Here is a 25,881-nt window from a genome sequence, read left to right on the forward strand (position 1 = left end):
GTTTTTATTACTAATGTGATTTATGGATGTGCTCACCTTGGAAAAGTTTGCAAGCCATAGTATTTTTTATCTTATTAATATTGCTCATTCTGGGTAATTGTAGCTTTTCCACACCTTGCACTATTATCTTGCTATTGAACCCTATTGAAATTGAAACGATCTATGTCAGAATTGAAGGCAAATATTTTGTAGTGAACCAGATTTGTTGCAGATTTATTATTGAGTCATCTATTAGGGCTTCCTCTTCCTATCCAAGACCCCAAATAAAAGAAATTTAAGGCACCAAAATACAGGGGAAGACTCTTGCTTTTGGCATAGTTCAACTTCTCTGCAGGTTTTTAAAGATATTTTTGTTCAATGCTTTTCAACAAAATATAAATATACAAAATATCAAAAGAACATCACATCAGCCCCCCTGACGCTCAACCATGTCATGCCTTCCCCTTTTTAAACACCCCCACCCAATCCTCCTTGAATAAATTAGTGAACGGTCTCCACCTCCAAATGAACTCTTCTACCGAGCCCTGCAGAGTAAACTTGATCTTCTCTAACCTCAAAAGTTCTGCCAGGTCGCTCACCCACATCCTGCCTTCGGTGGTTCCAAGTCCCTCCAACATAACAAAATCTATCTCCGGGCTATCAGGGAGGCAAAGACCAACATTGGCCTCTTCTCTTGTCTCCTCCATCCGCCACCTCTGGATTCAGGGAAACCCTCACCCCAGAACCTTGGATGTAACATCCGAGAAGCCCTGCCAGAAGCCCCTCAACCTTGGACATGCCTAAAAGATGTAGATGTGATTTGCAGGCCGCCCACCCCCGCGCACCATCCACACCTATCCTCCACTCCCTCAAAAAAAACAGCTTATCCTCTCCACAGTCATGTGGGCCCTATGCACCACTCTAAATTGGATGAGGCTTAACCTCGTACATGACAAGGGTGCATTCACCCTCTGCAAAACCTCAGCTATTTCCTGCCCCCCCACCTCCTCCAATTTGTGCTTAATATCCTCCACCAGGGTGCCCTCCCATCAGTTCCTTGTAAATATCTGATACCTTCCCCTCCCCAATTTCGTCCTCTGACAGAAGCCTATCTTGCAGCACTGGAGGCAGCAACCTTGGGAAGGACGACACCTCTCTCTTCACAAATCCTGAACCTATAGGTACCTAAACTCATTCCTCTTAGACAATTCAAGCAATTCCTCCAGCCCTGCAAATTTGCACGCATAAACAAGTCCCTGAAGTACTCAATCCCTGCTTGCCGCCACCCCCGGAACTTCGTATCCAGCCTTGCCGGCAGAAACCTATGATTATCACAAATAGACACCCACAATGACATACACTCTAACCCCAAGTGCTGCCTACATTGCCCCTACACCCTCAAAGCTGACACCACCACTGGACTAATTGAATATTTTTGTAGCGGTAACGGAAGCAACAATGCCCTCAAGCCCTACACAATGCTGCTTCCACCCATCCCCAAACTGAGCTCTCTTCCACGGCCCAACTCCTCATCAACGCAATGTTTGCAGCCCGATAATTTACCATATTCCACAATGCCTGCCCCATCCCAGTTCCAGAAAAGGCTTCTGCACCCGCGGGGCCTTCCCTGCCCACACAAACACCGAGATCAACACATTAACTTTCCTGAAAAACGATTTAGGGACAAAGATAAGGAGGTTCTGGAACACAAACAAATGCCTGGGCAGCACAGTTATTTTTACTGGCTGCACCCACCCTGCCAGTAAACGGTAAAACATCCCACCTCCTAAAATCCATCTTCATCCCCTCTACCAATCGGAACAAGTTCAACTTATGCAGCTGGGTCCAGCTCCGTGCCACCTGGATACCAAAGTAGCTAAAGCCCGTCTCTGCCACCCTAATCGGCAACTCCCCATACCTCCTTTCCTGCCCCCTAGCATTGATCAGAAACGCCTCACTCTTTCCCATATTCAATTTATATCCCGAAAACCGGCTAATTCTCCCCCCCCCCCCCCCCATGCAGCCCAAGGGGTCCGAAACCCATAATAACAGACCATCTGTGTACAGTGAAATCCTATGCCCCCCCCCCCCCCCCCCCTGCCCCCGGCTCAGTCCTTCAGCGCCATTGCCAGTGGCTCCATCACCAAGACAAAAAGCAATGGGAAGAGCGAGCACCCCAGCCTTGTCTCACAGTGTAACCTGAAGTACCCCGAGCTCACTCGGTTCGTCCTCACACTTGCCCTTATACACCAACCGGACCCAATCCACAAACTCCTGTCCGAGCTGAACCTTCCCAACACCTCGATCCAATCAAAAGCCTTTTCCACGTCCATCGCCATAGGCATCATAATCACGTTAAGTAGCCTCTGGATATTTGCTGACAACTGCCTATCTTTCACAAAATCTGCCTGATCTTCCCCAAGCAACCCCGGCATGCAGTCCTCAATCTGTGATGCAAGCACCTTTCAAATAGCTTGGCATCGGTATTCAACAACGATATTGAGCGGTGTGATCCACACTGCTCCGAGTCCATATCCTTTTTATAAATCGGACAGATAGAGGCCTGTGACAAAGTTGGGGGGAGTCTCCCCCGGCCCCCCCCCCCCTCCCCCCTCCCTTTCCCTCGCCTCATCATACCCCCTCTCCAGCAATGGTCCCAGCTTTGTGCCACACTTATAAAACTCCACTAGGAACCTGTCCAGACCTGGGGCCTTCCCGCCTGCACCACCCTTATGCCTTACACAGCCCAATCGGGACCTTCAGGCCCTGCGCCTACCCCTCCACCACCTTGGGGAAACTCCAACCCTTCCAAGAACCCACCCCCCGTTTCTAGGGCTTCAACTCATAAAGCCTCCTATAGAAGGTCTCAAATGTCCCATTCTCTTTCTCTCTTCCCCCCCCCCCCCCCCCCCCCCCCCCCCCCCCCCCCCCCCCGCCCGCCCCCTCTGGATCCATCACCGCCTTACCCCCTACAACCCTCACTCCACCAATCTCCCTTGCTACTGCTTGCATGCTCAACTGATGGGCCAGCATCCTACTTGCCTTCTCCCCATACCCATACACTGGCCCTCTGCAACTGCCCCGCCGCCTTCCCATCGACGCTAACCCAAACTCCATTTGGAGCCTCTGTCTGTACTTCAACAACCCCTCCTCAGGCGGTACCGAGTACCCCTGATCCACGCTCAAGATCTTATGAAGCAACCTTCACCCTCTTGTTGACTGAACTGATCTCTTCGCACATCTTCTCTACTGAGTAGTACTAAACTTCGTATGCTCACCCGTTGCCTGTCCCTATGTGTATTTATGTATTTTCATGTATGGAAGGATCTGTCTGGACTGTACGCAGAACAATACTTTCCACTGTACCTCGGTACACGTGACAAATCCAAATTCCTGTGCGCCCAAATCAAAATAAACTTCCCTCTAACTACAATGGTAATGTCTGTGAACTCCCCCGTATCATTCACCTCCACAGATCCCCGAATGGCACCCCTCACCTGCCCACAGACCCCCTCATCCAGGTAACTGCAAAGACATGAGGGAGGAGCTGGCCAGTGTTGATTGGAAAAGGAGCCTAGCAGGGAAGACAGTGGAACAGCAATGGCAGGAGTTTTTGGGCGTTGTTCGGGATGCACAGCAGAAATTCATCCCAAGGAGGAAACATGCTAAGGGCAGGTCGAGGCCTCCATGGTTGACGAGGGAAGTCAAGGACAGCATAAAAGCAAAAGAAAAAGCAAACAAACTGGCATGGATTAGTGGGAAGCCAGAGGATTGGGAATCCTTTAAAAGCGAGCAGAGGGCAGCACGGTGGCACAGTGGTTAGCACAGCTGCCTCACGGCGCCGAGGTCCCAGGTTCGATCCCGGCTCTGGGTCACTGTCCGTGTGGAGTTTGCACATTCTCCCCGTGTTTGCGTGGGTTTCGCCCCCACAACCCAAAGATGTGCAGGGTAGATAGATTGGCCACACTAAATTGCCCCTTAATTGTAAAAAAAAAAATGAATTGGGTACTCTAAATTTTTTTTAAAAAGTGAGCAGAGGACAACTAAAAAAGCAATAAGGGGAGAGAAGATGAAATATGAGTGCAAGCTAGCTAGTAATATAAAAGAAGATAGGAAGAATTTCTTTCAATATATAAAAGGTAAGAGAGCGGCAGAAACCGACATTGGACCACTGGAAAACGTGGCTGGAGAAGTAATAATAGGAAACAAAGAAATGGCAGACAAACTGAATAGTTACTTTGTATCAATCTTCACGGTGGAAGACACCAGTGGGATGTCAGCTCCAGGAGAACCAGGGGGCAGAGGTGAGTGCAGTGGCCATCACTAAGGAGAAGGTTCTGGGAAAACTGAAAGGTCTGAAGGTGGATAGGTCACTTGGACCGGATGGACCACATCCCAGGGTCCAAAAAGAGATAGCTGAGGAGATTGTGCAGGCATTGGTGGTGATCTTTCAGGAATCACTGGAAGCAGGAAGGGTCCCAGAGGACTGGAAGGTGGCAAATGTAACACCACTGTTTAAGAAGGGAGGTAGGCAGAAGACAGGAAATTATAGGCCGGTTAGCCTGACTTGGTAAGATTTTAGAGTCCGTTATTAAAGATGCGATCACGGAGAACTTGGAAGTGCATGGTAAAATAGGACTGAGTCAGCACGGCTTTGTCAAAGGGAGGTCATGTCTGACAAATTGTTAGAATTCTTTGAGGAGGTAACAAGGAAGTTAGACAAAGGTGTGGATGTGATTTATTTAGATTTCCAGAAGGTCTTTGACAAGGTGCCACATAGGAGTTTTTGAAATAAGTTAAGAGCCCATGGTGTTAAAAGGATAAGATCCTGGCATGGGTAGAGGATTGGCTGACTGGCAGAAGGCAGAGAGTGGTGATAAAGGGGTCTTTTTCAGGATGGCAGCCGGTGACTAATGGTGTGACTCTGGTCGGTGCTGGGACCACAACTTTTCACAATATATATTAATGATCTTGAAGAAGGAACTGAAGGCACATGCTAAGTTTGCAGATGATACAAAGATCTGTAGAGGGTCAGGTAGTATTGAGGAAGCAAGGGGGCTGCAGAAGAATTTGGACTGGCTAGGAGAGTGGGCAATGAAGTGGCAAATGAAATACAGTGTGGGAGAGTGTGAGGTAATGCACTTTGGAAGAAGGAATTTAGGCATAGGCTATTTTCTAAATGGGCAAATGCTTCGGAAATCAAAGCACAAAGGGACAACTGTGTGACAAAATTTGGCTCAAACTCCATCTGCACGTTTGCTGATGACACGACTGGTGGGTTGGATCTCGAACAACGATGAGTAAGAGTACAGGAGGGAGATAGAGAACCAAATGCCTTATACTTCCTCAAGAATCTAAGGAAATGGGCAGCACGGTAGCACAGTGGATAGCACTGTTGCTTCACAGCTCCATGGTCCCAGGTTTGATTCCTGGCTTGGGTCACTGTTTGTGCAGAGTCTGCACGTTCTCCCTGTGTCTGCGTGGATTTCCTCCCACATGTCCTGAAAGACGTGCTGTCAGGTGAATTGGATATTCTAAATTCTCCCTCCGTGTACCTGAACAGACACCGGAATGTGGCGAATATGGGGTTTTCACAGTAACTTCATTGCCGTATAACAAGCTGTCTTGTTATAATAAAGATTATTATGTCCCCAGAGAAGCCTGTGGTGCAGTTGTTAGCACTGGGATTACGGCGCTGAGGACCCGGGTTCGAATGCTGGCCCTGGGTCAATGTCCATGTGGAGTTTGCACAATCTCTCCATGTCTGTGTGGGTTTCACCCCCACAACCCAAAGATGTGCAGATTAGGTGGATTGGCCATGCTAAATTGCCCCTTAATTGGAAAAAAATAATTGGGTACTCTAAATTTATATTCGAAAAAAAAATTATTATTATGTCCACAATGAATCTTACCAATTTTTGCAGATGCACCAGAGAAAGCATCCTATCTGGATGCATCACAACTTGGTATGGCAACTGCTCGGCCCAAAACCGTAAGAAACTATAGGGTCGTGAACACAGCCCAGTCGATCACGCAAACCCGCCTCCCATGCATTGACTCTGTCTATACCTCCCACTGCCTGGGGAAAGCGGGCAGCATAATCAAAGACCCCTCCCACTCAGGTTATTCTCTCTTCCAACTTCTTCCATCGGGCAGGAGATGCAAAAGTCTGAGAACATGCACTCACAGGTTTAAAAACAGCTTCTTCCCTGCTTTTACCAGACTCCTGAATCCCTCCACCCCCAAACAAAGAACCACGTCTTCCTCCTGGCAACCGCCCATAGAACATAGAGAACATAGAAAAATACAGCACAGAACAGGCCCTTCGGCCCACGATGTTGTGCCGAACCTTTGTCATCGATTATCATAGAATTTACATTGCGGAAGAAGGCCATTCGGCCCATTGAGTCTGCACCGGCTCTTGGAAAAAGCACCCTACCCAAGGTCAACACCTCCACCCAACACTAAGGGCAATTTTGGACACTAAGGGCAATTTATCATGGCCAATCCACCTAACCTGCACATCTTTGGACCCCCATACTGGTGGGGAAGGACCAACAAAATCCACCTTGAGCCCACTTCACTTCTGTTAACTAGCCCGCCCAGCTTGCATGGTGGCCCCGGTCCAGGGCCTCTAAACTTCCCATCGCCCTCCTATCCAACCAACCACCAAAGAAGAACAAAAAGCACACACTCACCGTCTCTGCTTTCCTGTTGAAACCCACCCCAGACTCCTCTCAAAGTTCAGTGTCCTCACACGCTTCCCAGTCCATGATCTCTCATAAAGTCCATTGCCTCCTCCGGCGAGCCATATAAAACTCCTGCTTCTGATGAGTCACCCACAAGCGGGATGGGTACAGAACCCCAAACTTCACTCCCTTCTTGAAGAGGACAGCCTTACTCGGTTGAACCCGGCTCTCCTCTTCACCAGGCCTGCTCTCAGGTCCTGGTAGATCCATAGCTCTCTCCCTTCCCAGGTGCACCTCCTGGTCTGCCTCGCCCACTGCAAAATGTTTTCCTTGTCCAAGAATCCGTGCAACTGCACCACCATTGCCCTTGGCGGCAACCCACCTGCAGCCGTCTCAGCTCCCTGTGCACCCCATCCATCTCAAGGGGCTGATGGAATGCCCCTTCCCTCATCAACTGCTCCAACATCCTCGCCACATACTTGGTGGTGTCTGCTCCCTCTAGCCTCGGGCATCCCAACTATCCTCAGATTATATTGTCTGGAGCGATTCTCCAGGTCCTCCAACTTCTCTCTCCGCCTCTTCTGACTGTCCACCACCATCCCTAACTCCGCTGCCAGCGGAACATCGGCTCCTCGTGTTCCTCCACCACTTGCTCCACCTTCTGAATCGCCAGGCCCTGAGCCTCCAGCCTCTGTCCCACTTTCTCATTCACCGCCCTAAGCGGCTCCACTACTTTAGCCAGGTCATCTGAGGCCTCCTTTCTCTGCTGCTGGAACGTAGTGTTTAAAAACCTCCACCAGTTGCTCCGTCGACCACTGGGCGGACAGTGCTACCCCCTTGCCCTCCGCCATGTTGACCTGTGGCAATCATGATAACTGCCCTGCTCCAGCTGCTCGCTTTCTCGTTGCACTTTTTGTTCTCTGATCCATGCACCAGACTCGCCAGAGGAGTATTACCGTCCCTGGGCACTCTCAAACCTTTCACCCTCAAAAAGACCCCCATACCGGTGGGGAAGGACCAAAAAAATCCACCTTGAGTGGGGGAACCATGGATTATGCAACCACTCCATGGCCGCCACTTGAAGTTCTCTCTGCAGTTTTTAAAATCACCACTTCCATTCTTCAGTTCCCCTAAATCTCTGTCACGAACAAAGACACAAAGTGTTACAGTATGTTCCCACAGACTTGGAATCTTGGCCAAGCTGCCTGTTGGGACAATGTTAGATAGAGTCGTGACTTGTTGGTCTGGAAAAGGGTGTGAGTGGAGTCCGTAAAAGTATAAATGGTACTCTTGTTACATTTTACAGATTTATTCATGCTTTCATTGTTTGTTTCAGGGTTGATCGAGACCGAAGTGGCGTTATATCTGAAAGTGAGCTTCAGCAGGCTTTATCTAATGGTAAGACAGCACATTCAAACTGTTAAATTTTGTCCTTCCTGAGAACAATGTGTCATTGATTGAGTGTCATGGTATTAAAGCAATGTCAATTCTTATATTTTGTAACAATGTGAGATAAATGGAAATTAGCAATGCTGGCTTATGCAGAAGATGAAGTAATGGATATGAATTTTTTTAAATGCCAATGTAAAGTAGAACCAAGCGATCAGTTCACCATTACGCGATCAAAAGTTATTGCTTTGGCTTTTGTGTAAAACATGTACTTTCAATTTTTTTGAATTAGAAAATCTGTTATTAAGGGACAATTTAGCATGGCCAATCCACCTACCCTGCACATCTTTGGATTGTGGATGTGAGACCCATGCAGACATGGGGAGAATGGACAAACTCCACACGGACAGTGATCCGGGATCGAATCCGGGTCCTCGGTGCTTTGAGGCAGCAGTGCTAACCACTGTGCTACCTTGCCGCGCTGTAAAACATGTACATTTACAAAATAAGTCTTTTAATTTTTAAACTAATTTTTATTCAATATATAATCAAAGTTTGGATTGGTGGTGGGGGGGGAGAGAGGAGGGAGAGAAAAGAGTAAAGAACTTATATTAATGAACCACATTTCACGTTCTCAAGATGTTCCTAAGCACTTCACAGCCAATGAATTACTTTTGAAGTGAAATAATTACAAACAACGTGGTCACACATGCAGTCAGTTGGCACAGCAATATCCCAAACGCATGCAATTGAACTGGTAGATGTGGCTTCAATCTAACTTTACACTTGTAAAATAGATGCTGTATTATTTTCATTAAAACCAGGTGGGAATTGTTTGATAAGCTCTACATCAATATATTCACATGTTTATTAACCAAGACGTTTAAACAAATTCTTTGTGGTGACAATTAGTTTTATTTGTGTGTAAAACAAAGTTAATCCTGCCATGAGAGAATTGAAATCCTAATCCAAATTTTTTTTATTTACTTGGGGGATGTGGGAGTTGCCTGTTTGAACTGCTGCACTCCTTGTAGGTACACCCACTATGCTATTAGGGAGGGGGTTCCAGGATGTTGTCCCAGCAACAGTGAAGGAATGGCAATATATTTCCAAACCAGGGTGTAGAGTGACTTGGAGGGGAACCTCCAAGTTGTGGGGTTCCCAGATATCTGCTGCTCCTGTCCTTCGAGGTGGTAGTGGTAGCAGGTTTGGAAGGTGCTGTCTAAGGAACCTTGCTGAGTTATTGCAGTGCTTCTTGTAGATGGTACACATGGCTGTTAGTCGGTGGTGGAGGATTTGAATGTTTGTGGAAGGGGATGAATGAAGCAGGCTGCTTTGTCCTGGATGGTGGCGAACTTCTTGAGTGTTGTTGGAGCTGCACATCCAGACAAGTGGAGAGTGTTCCATTACATTCTTGACTTGTGCCTTGTAGATGGTGGACAGGCTTTGGAGGGTCAGGAGGTGTGTTGCTCGCCGTAGGATTAGTCCAGTTCAGTTTCTGATCAATGGTAACCCCCAGGATGTTGATTGTGGGTGATTCAACGATGGTCAAGAGATTATGGTTCGATGCTCTATTGTAGGAGATGTTCATTGTCTGGCACTTGTGTGGCGCAAATGTAACTTGCCACTTGGCAGCCCAAGCCAATATTTTAGCAGCACCGAATTTGAGCTTGAATGAACTAGTGCTGGTGGTTTGCTAGACAAATTCAGGGGTGATTTGAGCCAAGCGTTAGAGAGATCAGAAAGCCACTAAGTCGAAGAAGAGTTGACTGCCATAAAAATGACTTGTGACTTTTATTTCATGATTAGACAAAAGAATACAGAACCCAGATGCATGGGTGTTTTTGATGTTGCATTTGGGGATGAGAGCAGCAAGATCAAGTGCAAGTGGTGCAATGACGATCATCTAATTCCTGGGCATATTCACGCCTCTGAATTATATAAAATTTACAGTGCAAAAGGAGGCCATTCAGCCCATCGAGTCTGCACCGGCCCTTGGAAAGAGCACCCGACTTAAGCTCATGTCTCCACTCTATCCCAGTAACCCCACCTAACCTTTGGACACTAAGGGGCAATTTAGCATGGCCAATCCACCTAATCTGCACATCTTTGGGCTGTGGGAGGAAACCCACACAGACACGGGCAGAAAGTGCAAACCCCACACAGTCACCCAAGGCTGAAATTGAACCCGGGTCCCTGGAGCTGTGAGGCAACCGTGTTAACCACTGTGCCACCCCTCTTGGGATTGATTTGCCCATTACTTCCTCCGTCCTAGTTGATATGCAAGGAATAAAAAAGGCGTTACACCTCCTAAATCAGAATTTCTGTTTTTCTTTGTCAGGAACGTGGACACCCTTCAATCCAAAAACTGTCAAGTCCATCATAGGTAAACATCGGTTCATTCCATTTCATTTGTTGATCAGTGAGCTGTCATTTTTGAGCAAAAGTATTAATGCTGTGTTAGTTGTTTCTAAAGCTGTTGGGAAAAGCCCTATATTAAATGCAAGAAAATGTGTAAATGTACAGAGGAGGCGGTAGGGGAAGGAGGCCATGGGACGTAATGCTATCCGGGGTTGACAGTAGTTAATGGCTGTGAGCCTGATGGTTTACAAAGGATTAGATCTTAACACAAATCTTCTCTCTGTACCAACCATGTGCATTGGAAGTCAGAACTAAAGATTACTTTGGAATGATATTCAACATTGTTTGAATGCTGGGATGATATTCCTGACCATCTGCCCAGGAATAACAATCCATGATACCTTCCACGGAGCAATATTAGGTCAGCCGACCAATGGATCAAATCAAAGAGGGGATCACTTTTAAAGGTTTGCAATGGGGATGTCAATTGTTAATTGCACATTTGTGATTCTGTTTCTAGTATAAATCCATGGCCCGTTCGTAACTTATTGTCTAAAGAAACCAAAAGCATAGAAATTATGCAGCATGGAGCGAGTGTGTAGGTTTGCAGGTTTGAAACCTAGCCATCAAATCATAAGGGCATAATAGCATTATTCTCTGATGTTTCCAGCCTACTCGGAGCTACGTAGTAATGAATTAGCAGGTGAATGGTAATTTAACTCTCCTCTCCAGTTGATGTGAAGTTCTTTTTACATTGATACTTCAGATATTCATCGTTGACTAATATGGCTCCACATTAAATATTATTACACAATGACACGTTTTAGTTTTATTGTAAACACAGGAATGTTTGACCGGAATAATAGAGGAGGAGTGGATTTCAATGAATTCATGGGTCTTTGGAAGTACATAAATGACTGGCAGAACATCTTTCGAACTTATGACCGAGACAACTCTAATTTCATTGACAAAAATGAACTTAAACAGGCATTATCAGGTTTTGGTAAGTTACTTAAAAGAATCTGACTGGTAATGAGTTTGCATTTTTGAAATGGAAAGTGGAGTAAAACAGCAAGAAGAAGTTGGAGAACGTTTGTCTTCAGATTTCTGTTTTTGGTTAGCTAGAGTAGAGATCTCAATGTGTTGCAAATCTTGTCAGTCAATAAGGGGTGGTGATGAGTTTTAATTGACCAGAACAAGAGATTGAAATGCAACATTTTAAACTCCCATGTATTTTTTAAGAACCCTTTTTTTGGGTTGAGAATGTTTTCTGCAGTGTAATGCTGGCAGAAACTTTTTTATGTATGCAGTATCGTATAATTGGAACAACAATAGTTTGAATGTGCAATTGGAGCACAATAGAAGACCCTACACCCTCTACCCAAGGTGACCACTCACATGACCCAGGTTTTCCTGCAGTGACCAGATGGACATTGGTAATCTCGCCATTTAGCACTTCGATAACTTGCTCCCAATTTTGTTGGTTTTTCAATTGGAATACTCAGCGAATGTAAAGATCGATCAAGCATGTGGCACTGACCTGTAATTAAAGATACTCATCAACTCTGTTCTTTTTTCTTTAATGGGATGTGAGCGTCGCTGGCTCAGCCAGCATTTGTTGCCCATCCCTAATTGCCCTTGAACGTGTAGCTTGCTGCCTCTTTCAGAGGGCAGTTAAGAATCAGCCACATTGCTGTGTTTGGAAATAAATGTAGGTCTGACTAAAGACAGCAAATTTCCTTCTGAGTATGAGTGTTTATGACATTTGATAGTTTCATGGTCACAATTAGAAATTGGCTTTCAATTCCATATTTTTAATTCGACCAGCTCCTGTAATGGGATTGGAAATAAAATGAAAATTGCTTATTGTCGCAAGTAGGCTTCAAATGAAGTTACTGTGAAAAGCCCCTAGTCGCCACATTCCGGCGCCTGTTCGGGGAGGCTGGTACGGGAATTGAACAGTGCTGCTGGCCTGCCTTGGTCTGCTTTCAAAGCCAGCGATTTCATAGAACATAGAAAATACAGCACAGAACAGGCCCTTCGGCCCACGATGTTGTGCCGAACCTTTGTCCTAGATTAATCATAGATTATCATTGAATTTACAGTGCAGAAGGAGGCCATTCGGCCCTTTGAGTCTGCACCGGCTCTTGGAAAGAGCACCCTACCCAAACTCAACACCTCCACCCAACACCAAGGGCAATTTGGACATTAAGGGCAATTCATCATTGGCCAATTCACCTAACCCGCACATCTTTGGACTGTGGGAGGAAACCGGAGCACCCGGAGGAAACCCACGCAGACACGGGGAGGACGGGCAGACTCCGCACAGACAGTGACCCAAGCCGGAATCGAACCTGGGACCCTGGAGCTGTGAAGCAATTGTGCTATCCACAATGCTACCGTGCTGCCCTTGAGAACAAATAAATCTACACTATATCATTTTACCGTAATCCATGTACCTATCCAATAGCTGCTTGAAGGTCCCTAATGTTTCCGACTCAACTACTTCCACAGGCAGTGCATTCCATGCCCCCACTACTCTCTGGGTAAAGAACCTACCTCTGATATCCCTCCTATATCTTCCACCTTTCACCTTAAATTTATATCCCCTTTTAATGGTTTGTTCCACCCGGGGAAAAAGTCTCTGACTGTCTACTCTATCTATTCCCCTGATCATCTTATAAACCTCTATCAAGTCGCCCCTCATCCTTCTCCGTTCTAATGAGAAAAGGCCTAGCACTCTCAACCTTTCCTCGTAAGACCTACTCTCCATTCCAGGCAACATCCTGGTAAATCTTCTTTGCACCTTTTCCAAAGCTTCCACATCCTTCCTAAAATGAGGCGACCAAAACTGTACACAGTACTCCAAATGTGGCCGTACCAAAGTTTTGTACAGCTGCATCATCACCTCACGGCTCTTAAATTCAATCCCTCTGTTAATGAACGCGAGCACACCATAGGCCTTCTTCACAGCTCTATCCACTTGATTGGCAACTTTCAAAGATGTATGAACATAGACCCCAAGATCTCTCTGCTCCTCCACATTGCCAAGAACTCCACTGTTAACCCTGTATTCCGCATTCAAATTTGTCCTTCCAAAATGGACAACCTCACACTTTTCAGGGTCGAACTCCATCTGCCACTTCTCAGCCCAGCTCTGCATCCTATCTATGTCTCTTTGCAGCCGACAACAGCCCTCCTTACTATCCACAACTCCACCAATCTTCGTATCGTCTGCAAATTTACTGACCCACCCTTCAACTCCCTCATCCAAGTCATTGATGAAAATCACAAACAGCAGAGGACCCAGAACTGATCCCTGCGGTACGCCACTGGTAACTGGGATCCAGGCTGAATATTTGCCATCCACCACCACTCTCTGACTTCTATCGGTTAGCCAGTTCGTTATCCAACTGGCCAAATTTCCCACTATCCCATGCCTCCTTACTTTCTGCATAAGCCTACCATGGGGAACTTTATCAAATGCCTTACTAAAATCCATGTACACTACATCCACTGCTTTACCTTCATCCACATGCTTGGTCACCTCCTCAAATAATTCAATAAGACTTGTAAGGCAAGACCTACCCCTCAAATCCGTGCTGACTATCCCTAATCAAGCAGTGTCTTTCCAGATGCTCAGAAATCCTATCCTTCAGTACCCTTTCCATTACTTTGCCTACCACCGAAGTAAGACTAACTGGCCTGTAATTCCCAGGGTTATCCCTAGTCCCTTTTTTGAACAGGGACACGACATTATCACCCTGTGCTAAACCAGCCGCTAAAACCTGGGTCATGTGACTGGTCACCTTGGGTAGAGGGTGAACTATTGTTGTTCCAATTATACGATTTGAATCTGTCCCCATAGTATTAACCTGGGCCTCTGGGTTACCAGTGACATGACCACTATGCCACCATCTCCCTGTATTTCAAACCTTTTGCCTTTGTAGTGTAATAGAAGATGCCATAACCCTAATATATAATTGTGGTTGTGAAAGTGAAGGTCTAATTTTGATAACTGTTAAAATCTCATTTCTTGTAGCCAAAGTAATGTATAGTAATTTGCCTTTAGTTGGCTAAGCTGCTGAAATCTGTTCTTACTGTGAAATAGGTAAATGGTTGGATACCATTTGCAAGTCATTCTTTTTTGTTCAAAATGTATTATTTTTTCCCCCCCCATTCTTTTTGAACATCCTTATCAGGTGTTACAATCCATGATTCTTGCAGAGCTATTATGAAATAGAATTGTAGGCTGCACGGTGCAGTGGTTAACACTGCTGCCTCATTGCTGAGGACCAGGGTTCGATCCTGGCTCTGGGTCACTGTCTGTGTGGAGTTTGCACATTCTCCCCATGTCTGCATGGGTCTCACCCCCACAACCCAAAAGAGATACAGAGTGGACTGGTCAACTAAAATTGCCCCTCAATTAGAAAAATAAAAAAAGAATTGTGGCTGCGTGGGACTTGTTTAGCAATCTCCTTCCCTGTACCTTGCTGGGTCAAAACCCTATCCAGTCACTCTGAAGGATCTATGCCATCTACATGGTTTTTATTTAATTATTTCAAAAGGGAGAATTCTGTGGAAATCAACCAACTTTGTTTGTGTCAATTCAATCCTTGGTTCATGTTTGTATTACTGCTGGTGTGTGTGTGACTTGGGATCAGTCAGCTAGCTGGCTGGATGGTTGGTATGGAGTGATGACAACAGCGTGCACGTTCAATTTCCATACTGACTAAGGTTATCCTTCTCAACCTTGCCCATTGCCTGAGGTTAAGTCACCACCAGTCATCTCTTTTTTTTAATAAACAATTTTATTGAGGTATTTTTGGCATATAAAACAACGACATTGTATAGTACTGTACAAAAAAGAAAAGCAAATAACGCATAGTACAAACCACAACTCTATTCTCGCAAGGACCTGCCTAAACCACCCTCTACCCTAGCCCCCCCCCCTCCCCCCTGCTGAATGTTAATTCTCCGCAAAGAAGTCAATGAATAGCTGCCACCTCCGGACGAACCCTGATAGTGAACATCTCAAGGCGAACTTAACTTTCTCTAGACCACAAAAGTATTCGTCGCCGGGCTACCAGGGAAGCAAAGGCCAAGACGTCGGCCTCCTTCTCCTCCTGGGTCCTTCGACACCCCAAAGATTGCCACTTCAGGACTCATTACCACCCCAGTTTTCAAAACCCGGGCTACTCTTCCCACTTAAGCTTCAGGTCCTCAGTCTGTGTATCCTCTGCTCCCATTAGTTCTTTGTAAATATCTGAGACTCTACCCTCACCTACCTCTCCCCTCGATACTACCCTGTCCTGCCTCCCCTTTGGCAGGAGGCGTGGAAAGGACAGCACCAGCCTGCGCACGAAATCTCGCACCTGCAAGTATCTAAAGTCATTCCCTCCCGCCAGCCCAAACTTCTCCAACGCCCTCATGCTCGGGAAGCTCCCTTCCAAGAACAGATCACCCACCCTCGCCATCCCCTCCCTCCGCCATAGTCGATACCCACCGTCCATGTTCCCTGGGCAAATCGGTGTTTGCTGCAGATTGGGGTCCAGACCGATCCTCTCACTTCCCCTATGTGCCTCCTCCACTGGCCCCAGATCCGAAGAGCTGCCACCACTATAGGGCTGGTGGAGTACCACGCTGGCGGGAGCAGCAGAGGCACGTAACCAGGGCTGCCAAACTGGTGCCCCTGCACGAAGCAGCCTCCATTCGCTCCCAAACCGACCCCGTACCCACCATCCATTTCCTTATCATCGCTATGTTGGCCGCCCAGTAGTAGTTGCTGAAGTTCGGCAATACCAGCCCCCCTTCCCCTCTGTTCCTTTCAAGCATCACCTTCCTCACCTGCAGGGACTTCCCCACTCAGACAAATCCCAGGATAATTTTATTCAGCCTCTTAAAGAAGGACCTTGGGATGAAAACAGGGAGACACTGAAATATGAACAAGAATCTCGGGAGAATCGTCATCTTAACAGTCTGCACCCTCCCCGCTAATGACAGCGGGAGCGCATCCCAACTCCGAACCTCCTCCCTCACTCATTCCACCAGTCGGGATAGGTTGAGCTTATGCAACTTGCCCCAGTCCCGTGCCACCTGTATCCCCAAGTATCGGAGGCTTTCTCCTACCAGCCTGAACATCAACCCCTTCAGCCTACTCTCCTGCCCCCTCGCCTGAATTACGAACAACGCGCTCTTAGCCACGTTCAGTTTATATCCTGAAAACCGGCCAAATTTCCTCAGGGTTTCCATGATACCGTCCATCCCTGCCATTGGGTCCGATATGTATAACAGCAGGTCATCCGCGTATAACGAGACTTTATGTTCCACTCCCCCCGGACCAGTCTTTCCAGTCCCTTGAAGCTCTCAGAGCAATTGTCAGGGGCTCTATGGCCAGCGCGAACAGCAGTGGGGAGAGAGGGCAACCCTGTCTTGTCCCACGGTGCAGTCTGAAATAATCTGATGTCGTCCTGTTTGTCTTTACACTAGCCTCTGGGGCCTGATATAACAGCCTAACCCAGTCAATGAACCCCTCCCCGAACCCAAACCGTCCCAGTACCTCCCACAAATCGTCCCTCTCGAAACGGTCAAAAGCCTTTTCCGCATCCATAGCTACCACTATCTCTGCCTCCCTGCTCTCCGGGGGCATCATAATCACATTAAGCAGCCTTCTTAGATTGACCACCAGTTGCCTACCCTTTACGAACCCGGTTTGGTCCTCCGCAATTACGTCCAGTACACAGTCTTCAATTCTAGTCACCAAGATCTTGCCCAGTAATTTAGCGTCTATGTTGATCAAAGAGATCAGCCTGTAAGACCCACAAGCCTCCGGGTCTTTATCCCGTTTCAGAATAAGCAAAATAGTGGCCTGCGACATCGTCGGGGGGTAGAACCCTTCTGTCTCTTGCCTCGTTAAAAACCCTGACCAGTGGGAAGTGGTGTGGAGGGGTGACTGGGAACAATCGGTGGAAGATGGGCTGGAGCCGAGGCTGGGAGCCCCAGGCTAGCTGAGTGCAGCTAGTCAACGGGAGCCGAGGTGGGGGTATCCATATAGTTAGATTAGGGCAGGGGTTAGGTGATAGGAGGGTGGGGAAAGGGGGGGGTAGTTGTTCTGCTGAAGGGATGGAAACTGGGCATGGTAACAGTGAGGAGGTCATGGGTGGAGCCGGCCAGGGGGTTGGCCAATGGAAGCGCGACACATGGCTGGGGGGCTGGCCAAGGAAAGGGGATGGCTGATCGGCAAAGTGGGGGGGGGGGGGGGGGGTGGGGGGGGTGCGGGTTGAAGTACCCCCAACCAGGCTGATCACCTGGAACGTTAGAGGGCTAAACGGGCCAGTGAAGAGGGCGCGGGTGTTTGCGCATCTTCGGGTTCTGAAGGCGGACATAGTCTTCTTGTTGCAGGAGACGCACCTGAAAGTGGCAGACCAGGTTAGGTTAAGGAAGGGCTGGGTCAGTCAGGTCTTTCATTCGGGGCTTGATTCTAAGACGAGGGGGGTTGCGATCCTGATTAATAAAAGGGTACAATTTGAGACGGAGGGCACAGTCGTGGATAGGGGTGGCAGGTTTGTTATGGTGAGGGATATGGCTCAAAGGGTTGAGAGTAGTCCTGGTCAGTGTGTATGCCCCTAATTGGGACGACGTGGATTTTATTAGGAGCATGCTAGGGAAGATCCCCGACTTGGATTCACGCAAGTTGATCATGGCGGGGACTTTCATACGGTCCTGGTCCCGAGCCTGGACCGGTCAGGCAGGTTGCCAGCAATGGCAAAGGAACTGAGAGGGTTCATGGAGCAAATGGGGGGAGCAGATCAGTGGAGATTTAGCCAGCCGTCGACGAGGGAGTTCTCGTACTACTTCCACGTCCACAAAGTGTATTCCTGAATTGACTACTTTGTTGTGAGTAGGGACGTGCTGGCCAGAATGGTGGGGACAGAATATTCGGCAATTGCCATCTCGGACCATGCTCCGCACTGGGTAGACCTGCAGTTTTATAAGGACAGCTTTCAGCGCCCACCATGGAGGCTGGAAGTTGGACTACTCGCGGACGAGGCGGTGTGCGAGAGGCTGAGGAATTGCATGCAGGTGAATGATACTGGAGACGTCTCTGCAGCGGTGCTCTGGGAGGCACTGAAGGCAGTGGTGAGCTGATTTCAATCCAGGCGTACAGGGACAGGACAAATGGGTCAGAGACGGACCGACTGATTAAGGAAATTCTACGGACGGACAGGAGTTAAGAGGAATCCCCGAGGCCAGAGATAAAACGACAGAGGCTACAGGCCGAATTTGGGGTGCTGACTACAGCCAAGGCTGTAGAGCAGCTTAGAAAGGTAAAAGATGCGATTTATGAGCATGGGGAGAAGGCCAGTAGAATGCTTGCGCAGCAACTGAGGAAGAGGGAAGCGGCTAGGGAAATAGGGAGGGTAGTGGATGGGGAAGGTAATCTAGTGGGTGATCCAGCATGGCTGAACAAGGTCTTCAGGGACTTTCATAGGAAGCTGTTTATAGGAAGTGGTCACTTCGGAACCACCCGAGGGGAGGGGGGCGGGGGGGAGAGAATGAGGCGATTCTTGGACGGACTGACCTTCCCAAGAGTGGGGAGGGGGTTGGTGGACGGACTGGGGGCCCTGGTCAGGATCGAAGAGTTGTTGGGGGGCCTGAAGGTCATGCAGTAGGGTAAAGCCCTGGGGCCGGATGGGTATCCGGTGGAGTTTTACAAAACATTTGCCGGGATAGTGGGGCTGGCGCTGGTCAGGGTCTTTAACGAGGCAAGAGACAGAGGGAGTCTATCCCCGGCGATGTCGCAGGCCACCATCTCGCTCATTCTGAAATGGGATAAGGGCCCGGAGGCCCGTGGTCATACAGGCCGATCTCTTTGATTAACGTAGACGCCAAGTTACTGGCCAAGATTTTGGAGACCAGAATTGAGGACTGTGTACCGGATGTAGTTGTGGAGGACCAAACTGGGTTTGTAAAGGGGAGGCAGCTGGTGGCCAACATAAGAAGGCTATTCAACGTGATTATGATGCCCCTGGAGAGTAGGGAGGTAAAGGTAGTCGTAGCCGTGGATGCTGAAAAGGCTTTTGACCGGGTCGAGTGGGATTATCTGTGTGAAGTACTAGGACGGTTCGGGGGGGTGGGGGGGGTTCATCGACTGGGTTAGGCTATTGTATCAGGCCCCGGAGGCGAGTGTAAGGACGAACAAGACAACATCGGACTACTTTAGACTGCACCGTGGGACAAGACAGGGCTGCCCTCTCTCCCCACTGCTGTTTGCGCTAGCCATAGAGCAGCTGGCAATTGCACTGAGAGCTTCTAGGGGATGGAAAGGGCTGGTCCGTGGGGGCTGGAACATAGAGTCTCGTTATACGCGGATGATCTCCCCAACGGTGGGGATTGACGGTATTATGGCAACCCTGAGGGCATTTGGCCGGTTCTCCGGATACAAACTGAACATGGCTAAGAGCGAGTTGTTTGTAATTCAGGCGAGGAGGCAGGAGAGTAGGCTGAAGGGGTTGCCGTTCAGGCTAGTGGGGGAGAGTTTCCGATATTTGGGGATTCAGGTGGCACGGAACTGGGGCAGGTTGCATAAGCGCAAGTCCCCCACCAGATTTCCCTCCCCATCCGTTTTCTTTCCTATCCCCCTAGCCGCTTCTCTCTTCCTTAGTTGTTGCGTGAGCATTCTGCTGGCCTTCTCTCCATACTCCTATATTGCGTCTTTTGCATTTCTAAACTGCTCAACGGCCTTGCCTGTAGTCAGCACCCTGAACTCTGCCTGCAGCCTCTGTCTTTTCCTGAGTAACTCTGGCCTCGGGGACCCCGCGTAGCTCCTGTCCGTCTGTAAAATTTCCTTAACCAGTCGGTCCGTTTCTGCCCTATCTGTCCTGTCTCTATGAGCCCGGATTGAGATCAGCTCCCCTCGCACCACTGCCTTCAGCGTCTCCCACAGCACCGCTGCTGAGACTTCTCCAGTATTGTTTACCTGCAGGTAATTCTGCATGCATCTCCTGAGTCTCTCACACCGCCTCGTCCGCTAGCAATCCAACTTCCAGCCTCCATTGTAGGCGCTGAAAGCTTTCCTTACAAATCTGTAGATCTACCCAGTGCGGAGCATGGTCCGATATGGCAATTGCCGAATATTCTGCCCCCACCATCCCAGCCAGCAAGTCCCTACTCATGACAAAAATCAATTCGGGAATACACATTGTGTACGTGGGAGTAGTATGAGAACTCCCTCGCCGACGGCTGGCTAAATCTCCACGGATCAGCTCCCCCCATTTGCTCCATGAACCCTCTCAGTTCCTTTGCCATCGCTTGCAACCTGCCCGTTTTTGAACACGACCGATCCAGGCTCGGGTCCAGGGCCATGTTAAAGTCCCCACCCATGATCACTTTGCGTGAGTCCCAAGTCGGGGATCTTCCCCAGCAACCTCCTGATAAAATTCACATCGTCCCAATTAGTGGCATACACAGTAACCAAGACTACTTTCACCCCTTCGAGCTTACCCCTAACCATAACAAATCTGCTGCCCCCATCCGCAACTGTACCCTCCGCCTCAAATTGAACCCTTTTATTAATCAGAATCGCAACCCCTTGTCTTAGTGTCGAGACCCGAATGAAAGACCTGACTAATCCAGCCCTTCCTTAGCCTAACACCATCCTACCACCGAACCCCTGCTCTCATCTAACTATATGAACACCCCCCACCTGGCTTCCATTGACTAGCCCACCCAGCTAGCCTGGTGGCTCCCAGCTTCAGCGCCAGCGTGTCTCTCACTCATTGTTCCCTGGCTCCCCCCCCCCCCCCGGCCCATCCATACCACTTCCCCAAACCAGTCCTGCTTAAACAAATACTCTATACAAGTCAGAAACATCCCCAACAATAGTGCAATTTAAATCAAACAAATAGAGATAAGTACCAGGCACACTCAGCCCTTCCCCTCCAAACACAGAAAAAGATTGCAAAAAATTCCCCCATCATAACCTCACCTTTTTAAGTATTTTCTTTTTTATATTTTCTCCCTGTCAAAACTCCAACCAAACAAGTAACCCAAAAAGGAAACATTCAAGAAAACCACGAAAAAGAACAAGAAAAACACATCCCACCAAAATACATCCACCTTAAAAGGTCGAAAAAACCGAAAAGAACGGACCCAAGCATGCAGGCATCACTCACAGCGAAAGAGAAACAAAATAGACTTAAAAGTTCTACCAAGAGTCCTCCGCTCAGGGCCAGCTCTTGCTTAACAATGTCCATCGCCTCCTCGGGTTCCTCGAAATAGTGCTGCTGACTCTCATACGTAACCCACAGTTGCGCCGGAAAAAGCAGCCCGAATTTCACCTTGTTCTGATACAAAATCATCTCCACCTGCCTGTAGCCTCCCCTCCTTCTGGCCACCTCAGTACTCGGGTCTTGGTAAACATGCAGGGTGCTATTGTCCCAACTACAGCTTTGTGTGCTCTTGGTCCATTGCAGAAACCGCTCCTTGTCCAGGTACCTGTGAAACTGGACCACCATCGCTTGTGCGGGACCCCCTCGTTGGGGCTGCCTCACCTGCACTCTGCGTGACCTGTCCACCACCAGCGGGCAAGGGAACACCTCGTTCCCCAGCAGCTTCTGAAACATACCCTCCACATACGCGGCAGCATCCAGCCCCTCAGCCCCCGCCGGGATGCCAGCGATTCTTACATTCTGCCAGTGAGATCTGTTGTCCAGGTCCTCCAACCTTTCCAGGAGCATTTTTGCTGATCCCTCAACCTCCAAATCTCCACGTCCGCCACCATTTGAAAATCGGCCTGCTCCTCTATCATCTTCTCCAGCTTCTGGAGCTTCTCAGCCTGATAATCAAGCCTTTTTTCCCAATCGGTCCATCGACTTCTGGAGCGGCTCCAAGTTATCGCGCTTCAGAGCTAAAAAGCCCTCTTGCATGGCGTGTAGCAGCTGCTCCATTGTAGGCTGGGCTGTCGGCGCCTTGCTCTGGACATTGGCCATATTGGTCTCTCTCTCAGCCTCCACCGTGCCCTTGCTTGACCACTTCTTCCGCTGTTTACGGTCGCTCTGGCTTCTTAAATCCATACAACTCTGTATGGGTTCAGTGCCTGAGTACTATTGCTTTCCAGTTCCGCGCTCAAAAGCGCAAAAACGTCAGGGGAACAGGTCCAAAGGTCCAACCGAAACGGGAGCCACCAAATGTGCGACCTACTCCCTCCCGCCACCGGAAGTCCACCAGTCATCTCTTAAAAGTCTAGGATCCCTGGGGACTATGGTGACTTTCATTTCACTACTGGTGCGTGTGTGTATAGTTATGAGAGTTGAAGTGTAATACTTTAAGTTTTGGTGCCCAACTATAAGATTTTCTAAAGTATTACTTTTACCGCTCCCCTTTTTCAAGGGTACCGTATGTCAGACCAATTCTACAGCATTCTTCTTAGTAAATTTGACCGACAAGGAAGAGGGCAGGTAGCCTTTGATGATTTTATTCAGTGCTGCATTGTCTTGCAGGTAAGATTGAGTCTTTTAATAGTTTTCATTCCAGACCATTCAGCAATTAGGCATGTGATGGCTGCATGTGACGCAGTGGTTAGCACTGGGACTGCGGCGCTGAGGACCCGGGTTCAAATCCCAGCCCTGGGTCACTGTCCGTGTGGGGTTTGCACATTATCCCCATGTCTGCGTGGGTTTTGCCCCCACAACCCTAAGATGTGCAGGCTAGGTGGATTGGCCACGCTAAATTGCCCTTTAATTGGAAAAAATGAATTGGGTACTCTAAATTTTAAAAAATAAAGGTCATGACTCTGGTTTTGTTTGTCAAAATACTCTTTGTAAAACACAAACAATATTCATGGGAATCTGTTCGTTGATACTTTTACATCTCCGTGCTGAAATATTAATAATAGCTCATTGTCACAAGTAGGATTCAATGAAGTTACTGTGTAAAGCCTCTAGTCGCCACATTCCGGCGCCTGTTCGGGGAGACTGGTCCGGGAATTGAACCCGCGCTGCTGGCCTCGTTCTGCATTACAAGCCAATTGTTTAGCCCACTGTGCTAAACCAGCCCCTGCTCAAAGTGATAAATTAATTGAATACTATCACCAGCCATCTCAATCCTGCATCCTTGTACCAAATTATAGATTACGATGGTGTATTTACATTACTGTGGAAGAACAAAATTGGTCATTGCTCTGTGATATGTAGATAGACAAGTTAGTGAAGGGTTAATTATTACATCTGTGTAATATGTAATATTACACAGATGCAATATTACTTATTGACTGTAGCTCAGTAGAGTGTGCAAACTTCATTTAGTTAATAGTTTTAATAATTAGTTTGGTTTCATTAATTGGATTGGTGGATTCTTTCATCAGCAACACAACAGACCATTCTGGATATAAAGACAAAGATCACAATATATTACCACGCATGGTAATATAACATGTCCTATATGGCAGTGTACCATAGACGAGGTGTCAGTACCTCAAGCAAAAGTAGAAGTACTATGATTGACCACTGTACCTCTTAGAGAGAAGGATCACTGTCCTGAAGAGCTATCAAATCCTTGTATCAGTTGATGACATGATCAGATTGAACTGTGACCCCATTCATGATCCATAACGGCCCTTGACACTCTGGTGTCTCCCAAATTGAAGTGTCAACAGCATCTTTGGAAATTGAGTTCCTGATTTAGTTGGCTTAACTTTGGTATTAATTGGATTCCATTTTTAGTTCATAATTTTGACTCAGGATTTTAATAAATCATAGCCTGCTTAATCAAAATAATGACTTTATTGGGGGGGGGGGGGAGAAAGAGAGAAGCAAGAATCTGAAATAGGTAAGAAACCTTTTCTGCTTCTGTGGTTGAGGGTTAACAGGAAATGTTTAACTGAAAGCTGAACATTTCTGGCTTGAATGTTGGACCGTCACAAGTAAATAATTTATTGTTTATTCGTTGAACAGAGACTGACTGATATATTCAGGCGATACGACACTGACCAGGATGGCTGGATTCAAGTTTCATATGAGCAGTACCTCAACATGGTCTTCACTGTACTATAAATATTGGCTAATATCACAATTTAGACCCAGCTGACACATTTGAAGTTAAACGCTGGTGGTCAGTTCACTTTTTACTTTGTAAAATGGAGTACTTTAATATTTAATTGGCTTACTGCATACAGGTGCACTATCATACATATCCTATTGCATCTGGAACAAATGAGTTTTGATAATTAGTTCAGATATATAGCAAGAAATGCTTTTTAAATGTTATGCATGGTGCCTTATGAAATTTCCTTAAGCCAAACAATACAAAATGTCAAATATTCAGTCTCAGCTGAGTAAATTTGTAATGCAAACTAACCGAAGCAAGCTTAGTTGTATTTCATTTTAAATGCCGAATATTCTTTGCAATTTATATTGAGCAACAATTATGTTAATAGTTCTACAATGAAGATTGGTTTAATATGAAAATGGGAATCTAGTTAAGTATCATGTCACGTCCATAACCTTGAGCTATAGACGTCGAGGAAATGCCATGATACTTGCTCTTGTATATGCAAAATGCTCCGTATAAACTAGAAGGTGCCAAATGTTTATTTACTGTAACATTTATAATGTAAACCTATGGTAATTCACAACAAAAATAAATCTTACTTTTCAATATGTTGTATTTTATATACATTTCAGTTGTCTAGAGTTTTACATATAGCAAATAAATCTTGTGTTTTTATAGTGCCTTTCACAACCAATGAAGTGTCTTAAGTATGGTCACTAAGAAATATGGCAGCAGATTTCCTAACAATGATTGGCATTGAATGACAAATATTGGTCAGGAAATTTGGGATAATTCCATTCCACATTTTATATCTACTAGCTAAGGACAAGGCCTCAGTTAACACCTGACTGTGGAGTTTGCACATTGTCCAGATGTGCAGGTTAGACCATACTAAATTGCCCCTTGTGTCCAGGGATGTGCAGGTTAGATGGGGTTGTGGGCCAATGTGGGATGCTCAGAGGATCGGTGCAGACTCAATGGTCAAATCACTGGAGCAAGCCTTGAACCCACCCACCAAGCAGTGGCCATCAATGGCTTTGCTGGAATGAAGGATAAAATCGGTTGCAGCTTTCTCCCAAGAGATAATTGCTCAAAATTCAACATCATGACTTAGCTACCACACCTCCATATCATATAAATGTACTCCAACAGCGCTCTAGGGTAGAGAATCTCCTTGATTCATGGCCCTTTGAACCCTATTGGGGCTGTATGTTCTTGGTTCAACTTTTGTTCAAGCCCCTTATTCCTAACTTGAGGAAATCTAGATCTGGCCTGCTCAATCTTTGCATAGACCAATCCCCTCAACCTCAAATCCAGTCTAATGAACCACCATTGTACACCCTCTAGAGCAAAATATGTCTGTCCTTACAAAAAGATAAACTGCACAATATTTTGGGGTATTACTATATTGCCC

The 25,881-nt window shown here is 47.2% G+C and overlaps 1 protein-coding gene across 1 annotated transcript in view; it reads left to right on the forward strand.

The window, feature by feature from the left end:
• Positions 1-25,075, forward strand: part of pdcd6 (programmed cell death 6) — a 30,588-nt gene extending 5,513 nt beyond the window's left edge. Inside the window, exons 2-6 of the mRNA XM_072509842.1 lie at positions 8,005-8,066; positions 10,399-10,443; positions 11,263-11,421; positions 22,809-22,918; positions 24,371-25,075. Of these exons, the coding sequence (XP_072365943.1) occupies positions 8,005-8,066; positions 10,399-10,443; positions 11,263-11,421; positions 22,809-22,918; positions 24,371-24,469 (475 nt within the window). The 3' untranslated portion in view covers positions 24,470-25,075. The remainder of the gene's footprint in view (positions 1-8,004; positions 8,067-10,398; positions 10,444-11,262; positions 11,422-22,808; positions 22,919-24,370) is intronic.
• The last annotated feature ends 806 nt before the right edge of the window (positions 25,076-25,881 follow it).

Source organism: Scyliorhinus torazame, chromosome 6, assembly GCF_047496885.1.
Source record: "Scyliorhinus torazame isolate Kashiwa2021f chromosome 6, sScyTor2.1, whole genome shotgun sequence".
Taxonomy (NCBI): Eukaryota; Metazoa; Chordata; class Chondrichthyes; order Carcharhiniformes; family Scyliorhinidae; genus Scyliorhinus; species Scyliorhinus torazame.